Source organism: Corella eumyota, chromosome 7 (genome assembly GCF_963082875.1).
Source record: "Corella eumyota chromosome 7, kaCorEumy4.1, whole genome shotgun sequence".
NCBI classification, from domain to species: domain Eukaryota; kingdom Metazoa; phylum Chordata; class Ascidiacea; order Phlebobranchia; family Corellidae; genus Corella; species Corella eumyota.
The window spans coordinates 7628256-7639136 of NC_137496.1; the positions used below are offsets into that span (position 1 = coordinate 7628256).

Consider the following 10881-nt stretch of genomic DNA (forward strand, 5'->3'; position numbering starts at 1 on the left):
AATAAAACCTTGAAGTGAAAAATTATTTAATTTTTTATATATAACGAATGTTAATTGATTTAATAAAAATAATTTACGAGTTAACTTCTAATGTAAACATTACAGCAAAAACAAGCAGGAAAGAGTAACAATAGTAACTGAAAAATGTCATATAAAATGGTGACTCTTCCGTTCTACTACGCCACACTACCCTTCCAGACTAGGAAGAGGCTAAAGAAAACGCGAGGGTACTAGAATTCGCCTCCCCGAACGAGTCTGACAGCTTGTTTCGGTTGTAGGGCAATCTACGTTGTGGCCTGACCGAACACTTGACCGTGTTTTGACTGTTGATCGGTTTGTCGCTGGCCGACCGCGGGTACGTGGTTGCGCCAACATGACAGGTTGGTCAATATATGGGCGGGTTTAAAACGGTCAACGGAGATGACTTGACTGTAATTGCCCATTTGCATTTTAAATGTTTTTTCCTGGATCTGAAACTTCGTAGAGTCCTTCATAAAGTCGTTAAAGTGGGTGTCGATAGGCGTCACGGCAAATAAAATCATATCTTGCCTGGTTAAGCAAGCTAGACAAGGACGGTTTGGTTAAACTGTGACGAGATGTGGGAACAGGATCCAAAGATCCGACCCTGTCTTGCAGCTGCTGAAGATGCGTAGTATTAAGAAATGCTTTTCACAATCAGGTTCAAAATCACAGGGAACAGTTAATGGTGTTCCATACATTAGCTTAGCTGTTTGGGCTGTTGTGTGATGAAGCTTGGTTCCAAGTAGTTCAGCAATTACTGACCACAAAGATGAAATAAACTGAGAACCTCGTTCGGAAGAGATGTCAAAAGGCCAAAACGGGCGACCCAATTAGTTAGCAGTGCTCGTGCACATGGTGTAGCAGACATGTCGGCACGTGGAATTGCCTCTGACCACCTTGTATATCGGTCCACTATTGTAAAAAGATATGTGTTGCCCTGTGATGGTGGAAGCGGGCCAACCAACGTTGATATAGTCAAAACGTATGTCTGGTATATCAAATTTGGCAAGAGGTGCGCGGACATGATGGTGGATTTTAGATTGTTGACAGGCAACACAACTCTATGCCCATTCACCAACTTGTTTTGATAATCCATGCCAGACCAATTTCTGAGAAATTAGTTTGCGTGTTGTACGAATACTTGGGTGGGAGAGCGTGTGTACTGCATCGAAAGTTCGTCGGCGTCATTTCGCAGGAACAACGGGAGTTGGTCTACCAGTAAAGACATCACAAAACAGTGTGAAAGAATCATTGCCAAAAAAAAACTCCTCGAAGCGTAGGTTAGTTATGGCAGTGCGGTAGGCCTGGGTTTCTTTGTCGTCAGCTTGGTCAACAGCCATTTCTTAAAAATTTATGCCGTCGTTGATCGAACCGATTACAGCACGAGAAAGAGCATCGGCGACTGTATTATTTTTTTGCCCGAGGTATGTCGTATACACAGATATAGAATTGAGGTGACGCTGCTGCCAGGCGGACCACGGTTCAGAGACTTTCGCCATGCCAAACGTGAGAGGTTTGTAATCAGTGAAAACAGTAAACGGCCGTGCTTCTAAGAAATAGCGAAAATGCCTGATTTCCAAGTAAACTTCTAAAAGTTCTCTGTCAATGGCGCTATATTTTTGTTCTGATTTGCGCAGCTTACGACTGTAAAAGGCATTTGGTTCCCAGACACAATTTAATTTTTGTTTTAGGACGCCGCCTAATGCTAAATCGGAAGCTTCAACTGTAAGGGCAGTTGGTGCGTCGGGATGCAGGTGAACAAGCATCACGGCCCTAGCGAGAGCTCGTTTCGTTTCGTAGAAAGCCTAGTTCATTTGATCCGTCCACTCTATCAAAGTTTTTGGGCTTGTTTTTTTTGAGAGACCAGAAAGTGCTGTGAAAAGAGGTTGCATTATTTTTGCAGCATTGGGCAAAAATCGATGGCAAATATTTACCATTCCGATGAATTTTTGCAAGAATTAAACGTGAGAGGTTTGTGATCAGTGAAAACAGTAAACGGCCGTGCTTCTAAGAAATAGCGAAAATGCCTGATTTCCAAGTAAACTTCTAAAAGTTCTCTGTCAATGGCGCTATATTTTTGTTCTGATTTGCGCAGCTTACGACTGTAAAAGGCATTTGGTTCCCAGACACAATTTAATTTTTGTTTTAGGACGCCGCCTAATGCTAAATCGGAAGCTTCAACTGTAAGGGCAGTTGGTGCGTTGGGATGCAGGTGAACAAGCATCACGGCCCTAGCGAGAGCTTGTTTCGTTTCGTAGAAAGCCTAGTTCATTTGATCCGTCCACTCTATCAAAGTTTTTGGGCTTGTTTTTTTTGAGAGACCAGAAAGTGCTGTGAAAAGAGGTTGCATTATTTTTGCAGCATTGGGCAAAAATCGATGGTAAATACTTACCATTCCGATGAATTTTTGCAAGAATTAAACTGTTGTTGGCTGTGGAAAGTTTGCAATCGCCTTCACTTACTCAGGGAGCGGTAACGCACCATTTGAGGTGACTTCATGTCCAAGAAACTCAATTCGTGAAACACCAAATTTGCATTTTGATGGATTGATTACCAGGCCATACTCCTTAAGACGTTAAAAAAGTTCTCGAAGATCCCTTTTGTGTTGCTTTTTATATGTACTAGCTATCAAAATATCGTCAAGATAAACAAATATAAAAGGAAAACCACGACAAACCATCAAGCGCTGAAAGGCCTGAGCGAGATCTACTTTAGAAAAAATTGTCTTGTCTGCTAAATGGGCAGAGAAATCCTGTATGTTGGGTACAGGGTAGCGGTCGGGCACTGTTAAATCATTAAGTCGCCTAATCTCCGCATGGGCGCCAGCCATCCCCTGGTTTGGGTACAACGTAAAGTTCTGAAGACCATATGCCAAGTTTACTCATATTATTAAACTCTGATTTGGCGGTTGCTAATTTGTTGGGGGCAATCGGCGTGCCCGAGCGTGAATGGGAGCTTCTTTAGTGAGGATATGATGCTCTTAACCATGCGTTGTTTTATGGCTATCAAATGTTGGAGTAATTAAATTAGAAAATTCGTTCAAAATTTTTGCAAACTCATTTTCGGAAATGAAATGAAGACCGAGAGGCGTTTCACCATGCCTGTGAGTTAAAAACGTTTTGTATGTGTCAGTTTCTACAAGCATTTGTCCTTTCACATCGACAAGCAATCTGTTTGCACAAAGAAAATCGCCCCCTATGGTTGCCCTATTTACATTGGCAAGAGTAAATTTCCAGGTATATTGCCGATTTTTTATTTTGAGAAGAACATTCCCAGGGCTAAAAGTTAAGATAGCGCTACCATTAGCAGCAATAAGCGATTGCCCTTGTTTAGGATAGCGACGTTTTTTTACGATAGCGACCATTAGCAGCAATAACCGATTGCCCTTGTTTACACGATAGCGACGTTCTTTGGCGGTAGCCGGCAAAATGCTAAACTGGGCCCCCGGTGTCGACGAGAAACCTGTGGCCGGCGGTGCAGTCTGTAAAGTAAAAAAGATTGCCATCGCCGGTCGCCAATGAAGTTAATGACAACCGGCTTGGGAGTTTTCGGAATTTTAAAACGAACATGAACTACGACACTTTTTTGGCGTTTTTCCGAATTTAGCGGGGTGAATACAGACGCTATATTTAAAAGTCAGTTGTTTTTCGGGTTGTTTGTAAACGGTATTGGTAATTGCAAATTCTCTGGCCGTAAGAATTTCGTCTGATTTTTTAGCTAATGCTCGAAAATCTTCAGCAGTTAAAGTAACATCCTGTGTCAGCTGTGCACGGACTTCGAATGGAAGGTGAGATACAAATAGATGTCAAAAAATAAAATCGGTATTCTTACCGGAAGGATATAAGGCAAGCTTTTAATCCCTTAGCTGCACAGCTGTGCCGTATCCTGAACCAGGCTCTGCCTCTGAAAGCGAACACTTGTTGATCAGTTGTTCTTTTAAATATTCGTACTTGTTTGATGTTGGCGGATTGTAGAGAATGTTTAGTATGCTTTGTAAACGGATTGTAAAGAATGTTTAGTACAGCCGAAACGATATAATAATATTTTGTGTTGCCGTAGGTAATTTTACGTACACCAAACTGGGCTTTAACTAGGCGAAACCAAACGGCGGGATTTCTTGTCCAAAATGGTGGCAGCTTAAGTGCGACCGCCGCAATTTTACTTACGGACATGATTCCGCTGCTAATACTGTCTAAATCAGGGATGTCCAACCTTTTATTGTAGTGGGCCGCATTGTCACTTGAAATAATTCAATGGGCCGCAGAACCTATTAAATTTTAAGAAAAATGGGTACATAAAGAAACAATTAAAAACCTGTGGCGTAAACATTATTGTTATCGAATGTAGCCTTTTGGTGCGCTTCCTTCCATTTTGTTACCATTACTTTAAGTTACAAAATAAGAAGCACGATATTGTAGAATCGTTTAACTTTGATTACTACATTGGTGACCCCGACGCTTAGAAACGTAATTTCTAAGAAAATGAAAGAAGAAAATGCCGTTGCGCTTAAGTTACCAAACTTTTGGTCGTCCCATCCTCGAGTTTGGTTCCAACAAGCTGAAGCACAGTTTGAATTGCGAAATATTGTTACCGACCAAACAAGATATTTATACGTTGTGTCTGCATTAGACCAGGACACCGCACTTCGTCTTATTGATTTCCTGAAGATCCGCCAACCACTGGAAAGTATGACGCTCTCAAACAGCGTCTTCTCGGAACATTTAGCCTTTCTCCACAAGAAAGGGCGTCGAGAATTCTAAACATGCCTACTTTAGGGGATCGTAAACCTTCTGAATTAATGGACGAAATGTTGGCTCTTTTAGGAAATCACAAATCTTGTTTCCTTTTTCAACATATATTTTTGCAGCTTCTACCTGAAGACGTGCGTGTGGTTTTAGCCGACAGTAACTTTGAAGATATGCGTAAACTTGCGCAACGTGCAGATGCAATCTTGCTAACAAAAAGCGCCTCTTCTTTTTCTTCTTGTGCGGTATCTAAAACTGATTCTAAAAAAATTCTTTGTTTTTACCATCGTCGATTTGGTAAAAATGCTAAGAAATGTATCCCACCATGTCAATATTCGGAAAACTAGAAAGCCGGTTGTTGTCTGTAGCAGCAACCGGCAAGCATAGTAACCTGTTTTTCCTGGACGACAAAATATCTAAAATAAAATTCTTAGTTGATTCTGGGGCCGAAATAAGTGTTATTCCACCAACAAGATATGAACGCTACAAGAAAAACAAAGAAAACCCTCTAATCGCTGCTAATGGTGGAAAAATACAAACTTATGGTTCAAAAATCATTCGTGTCCACTTACCTACTGGCACATTCGCATGGAAATTTGTTATTGCTGATGTCATGAGACCATTATTAGGTGCTGACTTTATTCGCGAACATTCCTTGGTTGTAGATTTAAAAGGCCGGAAGCTTTTTAATATTTCAAAACCAACTTTCTCACAAATAAATTCATCATATGACAAGTTGATAAAAGAATTTCCTGATATAACAACACCACGTTTTAATGAAGGTACTATCAAACATAAAGTCCAGCATTACATCCCAACAACTGGCCCTCCGGTGCATGCTCGAGCGCGACGATTGTCGCCAGAAAAATTAGAAATTGCAAAACATGAGTTTTCTAAAATGCTGAATTTAGGAATTATTCAACGGTCATCAAGTCCTTGGTCATCCCCCCTCCATTTAGTTCCTAAAGCTACAGGAGGTTGGCGCCCGTGTGGCGATTATCGTCGACTAAATGCTGTTACGGAACCGGATCGTTATCCGATTCCACATATTCAAGATTTTACCTCTCAATTAGATGGATGTTGCGTATTCTCAAAAATTGACCTAATAAGAGGGTATCATCAAGTACCAGTAGCTTCAGAAGACATTCAGAAGACAGCCGTCATCACGCCATTTGGACTTTTTGAATTTAAAAGAATGCCTTTCGGTTTGAAAAACGCAGCTCAAGCCTTTCAAAGACTTATGGATAGTATTTTCCAACACTTAAAATTCGTTTTTGTTTATCTGGACGATATATTAGTGGCCAGCAGATCGCAGACTGAACACCATAAGCATTTACAAGAACTTTTCAAACAACTTTCATGTCACGGTTTAATTGTTAATGTTAAAAAATGTCAATTTGGCAAGACCCAAATTAATATTTTGGGGCATCAAGTGAGCCGGTATGGAATTATTCCTTTGCAAGACAAAGTAAAAACTATCCAAAATTTGCAACCACCAAACACTATTAAAGGTCTTCAAGAGTTTGCCGGTATGATCAACTTTTATTTCCGTTTTATTCCAGATGCTGCTCGTATTATGACTCCAATTTATAAACAGTTAGCTGGCAAGCCATCAAAGTTAAATTGGGATCCACAGTTACAGTCCGCGTTTGACCAAGCAAAGGCTTCTCTTGCGCATTGTGCCATGTTATATCATCCCCAAGCCAATGCTAAAACTGTTTTAACTGTGGACGCTTCACAAAAAGCAGTAGGTGCTGTTTTACAGCAATTTATCGACGGCGCTTGGAAACCCCTCGCATTTTTTAGTAAACACTTGAGGCTGGCGGAGGAAAAATATAGTACGTTTGACCGAGAACTGTTGGCAATTTATCTGGCGGTGCGTCATTTTCGATACTTTCTTCAAGGCAGAATTTTTACAATTTATACAGACCACAAACCTCTTATTTTCGCCTTTTCAAAAGCTTCTGATCCCTGGTCCAGTCGACAACAGCGTAATTTATCTGCAATATCCGAATATTCTACAGACATCCAACACATCAGCGGAAAAAGTAATGTTGTAGCAGATGCTTTGTCACGGGCCAATATATTCAACGTCAATCAAACCATCGATATGGACTATAAACTTTTTGCTGCGGACCAATTAGATCGAGAAGTACAAAGTTATCGATCAGCCGACACGAAGCTTAAAGTAGCCGACGTCACATTTGAAAAACAAGACTTTTCAATACTTTGCGACATTTCGACCGGCAAGCCTCGCCCTATTGTTCCTCTAAAGTGGCGTGAAAAAGTTTTTCATATTATTCACGACCTTTCGCATCCGTCTATACGAACAACGCGGAAGTTAATAAGCTCAAAGTTTGTTTGGAATGAGCTTAATAAAGACGTGGGAATATGGACAAGGCAGTGTTTATCTTGCCAAAAATCCAAGATACAAAGGCATGTTCACTCTCCATTGGTTAGATATCCTGAAACTCAGAATCGTTTTAGTGATTTAAACATTGACATTGTAGGACCACTTCCGCCCTCCGACGGCCATGTTTATCTTCTTACCATCGTTGACCGTTTTACTAGGTGGCCGGAAGCTATTCCAATGAAAAATTCAACAACGGCAACTTGTGCGAAAATGTTTTTATACCATTGGATTTCACGATTTGGTATACCAACCAACCTGTCTAGTGATCGCGGAGCGCAATTTACTTCAAGTATTTGGAGAAATATGAACGAGACACTTGGCATTACAAATTCATCATACGTGTGCCTTCAGACCACAAGCAAACGGTTTGGTGGAAAGGTTTCATCGACACCTTAAAAGTTCACTAATGGCACGACTAGAGGGTCCAAACTGGATTGAACAACTTCCATGGGTACTTTTGGGTATTCGAACCGCGCCGAAAGAAGATCTAAAGATATCGTCTGCCGAGTTGGTTTATGGCACTCCACTTTCCGTTCCTGGGGATTTAATAAAGCATGAACCAAATTTAAATGATGCAAAAACGACGCTCAAGTATTTAAAAGAAAAAGTAAATAATTTTGTTCCTCAGCCGATGTCGCGCCACGCTATTCTGAAAACAAATTTTCCCCCCAGCTTAAAAACTTGCAAATACGTTTTCGTTCGTAAGGATTCACATCGACCGCCACTTACCGCACCATACCAAGGACCGTATTTAGTTTTAAAACGTGGCCCAAAAACTTTTGAATTAGAAATGGGTGCCAACAAACAAATAGTTTCGGTGGATCGTTTGAAACCGGTGCACGCGGATCCCACTCAGCCGATCCAAGTAACCAAACATATTGGTCGTGGTAGACCCAAAAAGATCTAATACAAACATTTTTATTTGATTTAGCTGTTATTGCTATTTTTTTGTGTATTTACGACGCTTCTGAGGGGGGTTATGTGGCGTAAACATTATTGTTATCGAAGCTTGTGTGTTTTATTGCGCACGCGTATCGGTGCGTTTTGCCTTTTTCCTTTTTTATGTAGCCTTTTGGTGCGCTTCCTTCCATTTTGTTACCATTACTTTAAGTTACAAAATAAGAAGCACGATATTGTAGAATCGTTTAACTTTGATTACTACAAACCATTAATTTCATCTTTGAAAATAGGAACAAATAACACACACATAGAAAGAAACAAAAATTATTTCTACAATACAAAGTCAATGAGATTTTTGACATTGTTTTCCAGCTAAGATGTTATCAACATTTGCATTAAAGGACGTTGTCTTGATTCTTAGGAAGTTTGCTAAGTGTTTGTCGGTCAGTCTGTTTCTTTCTGCAGTTTTGATGTTTTTCATGGATGAAAATAACTGCTCGCAACAATATGTGCTGCCCACATGCACAATAATTTTCTGGACAAATTAACTAATTGATTAAATTTATTACATGAATGTAATTCTTTATAAAATAAAGGAAGAGTGTGTTCTCTGTGGAAAGTTTTCAAATTCTCTCGACTTTGCAGTTCAAGTTGGAATTTGGGTGGCGCTTTATCACACTGAAATGAAAATGGGTCACTGAATAATTTTAATTCAATTTCAATCTTTTTGAAGTCAGAAAATCTGACTGTAAATTCTTCCAGCAAATCTTCACATAACTTAGCATACTTTTCATAGTTTACAGAACAGTCTTGGGCTCTTTCAGATAGACTACAAAAATGTACAATTTCGCCAGCTTTCAGTTATGCTATGAAAAGTTTTAATTTCCTGGTAAAGCTACTTATTCGCTCGAACATTAAACTACACAACTGACCTTTCCCTTGTAAATGCAAATTGAGCTCAGCTAGCATTTCTGTGATGTCAACTAAGAAAGACAAATCATTCAACCATTCTTCATTTTCTATAAAGTTCACATTTTGTTTCTTTTTCTCCATGAACTGTTTTATTTCGGGTAACAATAATTGAAATCTTTTTAAGGTGGCTGCTCTACTGAGCCATCGGACTTTAGAAAAGTACGCAACGTCTTCGTATTCACTGCCAACTTCGTCCAAGTATGCTTTGAATTGTCGATGATTCAAACCCCGCGATTTGATGAAATTAACTACTTTAACAATATCAGTCATCAAATGTTTCATATTTAATTTTTGAGTACATAATTGTTGTTGATGAATCAAGCAATGGTAGGTTAGTATTTCATGGTCGACAGATTGTTTGAATAAAGCAACAAATCCATTATTCTTACCAATTAGAGCAGGAGCACCATCTGTTGTAATTGAATCAATTTTTATTCTGTCAACATTAAAGTTTTCTAATGCCAAATTAACATGTTCAAATATATCCTTGCCTGTTGTTGTCCCCTTCTTGTGACACAAGTCCAACATTTCTTCTGTAATGTTTAAGTTTTCATCAATTCCTCGGATAAAAACAGCCAATTGTGCAGTATCACCTTGATCTGTGCTCTCATCCAATGCTAGACTGTAATGAACGCAAGTGGATAAGTGTTCTTTTAATTTGCCTTCAAAATCTTCACTCAAATCATCAATTCTTCTGCCAATTGTCTGATGTGATAGACTTGTTTCCTTCACTAAATTCACCTTCTCTGGACAATATTCATTAAAAGCAATAACAATGCATTCTTTTATTAATTCTCCATCAACAAGCGGTTTTCCCTTCTTAGCTATTGCTTCAGAAATGAGGTAACTGACTCTTGTGCATGTATCAGTTTTAACAAGATGCTTTTTGAGATTCGTTTGTTGTGAACTAATTGCTTTCATCAATTTTCCTATTTTTGTTTTTCTTTCCTCTTCAGTTAATCTTTTATATTCAGACTCATGTTTTGAATCAAAATAACGTTTGATATTGTATTCCTTGCAAACTGCAATTTTTTCTTGGCATATAAGACAAAGTATGTTATCAAATACTTCACAGCTACAAAATATTTGTCTGTCCATTGAACATGAAATTTTCTCTTTTCATCCGCTATCTTCCTTTTTTTAGTTTTTGACTGCATCATGGAAAGAATTATTTAAGAACGGTGTTTAAAATGACAAATATCTGAAAAAAAAGAATTAGCCATTAAGTTTTAAACATTATTTTATTAGTATCATATAAAAATAGTTATTTTTAAGTTTAAAAATTAGAAGCCATGGTGTTCCAGCATTGTTGCAGCTATTGGTAACCCTTAGGTTTTATGCAACAGTTCAAAATACTACTTGGAGTAAAAATGACTAGCGGGCCACACAAAAATCTCAGGCGGGCGGCAGGTTGGACATCCCTGGTCTAAATCTACGTGAAGAATTTACTCAAAATGACGATTTCGAGGTCGGGGTCACCAATGAAGTGGAAAATTATTTATATTTTTTACAAATAACAAATGTTAATTAATTTAGTAAAAATAAAACAAATAATTTACGGGTTTACTTCTAATGTAAACGTTATAACAAAAACAAAAAAAACAAGCGGGAAAATGAATAACAAATCATAAAAATTGTCAAGTCTTAAGTTATAGGAAAGATGATATAAATTATAGGAATGAGAGGTGATATATCTCCTTAAAATGCTAAAGGGTTTAAGACCTGTCAAATGTAATCGAAATATTATGTTAAATCGTCAGACAACATCTGTTTATTAATTAAACACTTTCATCACATTATTATCCGAAAGGTTACATTACACTTATACAA

General features: G+C 38.6%; 2 protein-coding genes across 2 annotated transcripts; one reads left to right on the forward strand and one right to left on the reverse strand.

The window, feature by feature from the left end:
* The first annotated feature begins 7585 nt into the window (after positions 1–7585).
* Positions 7586–8086, forward strand: LOC145760268 (uncharacterized). The gene has a single exon (XM_082574141.1). The coding sequence runs from the start codon at positions 7586–7588 to the stop codon at positions 8084–8086; it is 501 nt and encodes a 166-aa protein (XP_082430267.1).
* A 388-nt stretch (positions 8087–8474) lies between these two features.
* On the reverse strand, positions 8475–10149 carry LOC145760269 (general transcription factor II-I repeat domain-containing protein 2A-like). The gene is made up of 2 exons (XM_082574142.1): positions 9012–10149; positions 8475–8614 (listed from the first exon to the last, which is right to left on the reverse strand). Exons 1-2 carry the CDS (start codon positions 10147–10149, stop codon positions 8475–8477), a joined length of 1278 nt encoding a protein of 425 aa, XP_082430268.1.
* Between the last annotated feature and the right edge of the window lie 732 nt (positions 10150–10881).

Excerpts from the sequence above, each read along its gene's own strand:
- LOC145760268 (XM_082574141.1), top strand. The coding sequence starts at position 7,586 with ATGGCACGACTAGAGGGTCCAAACTGGATTGAACAACTTCCATGGGTA.
- LOC145760269 (XM_082574142.1), bottom strand. The coding sequence starts at position 10,149 with ATGGACAGACAAATATTTTGTAGCTGTGAAGTATTTGATAACATACTT. Across the intron at positions 8,615-9,011 it reads TTTGCATTTACAAGGGAAAG|AAAATTATTGTGCATGTGGG; the intron begins GTCAGTTGTGTA and ends TAATTTGTCCAG.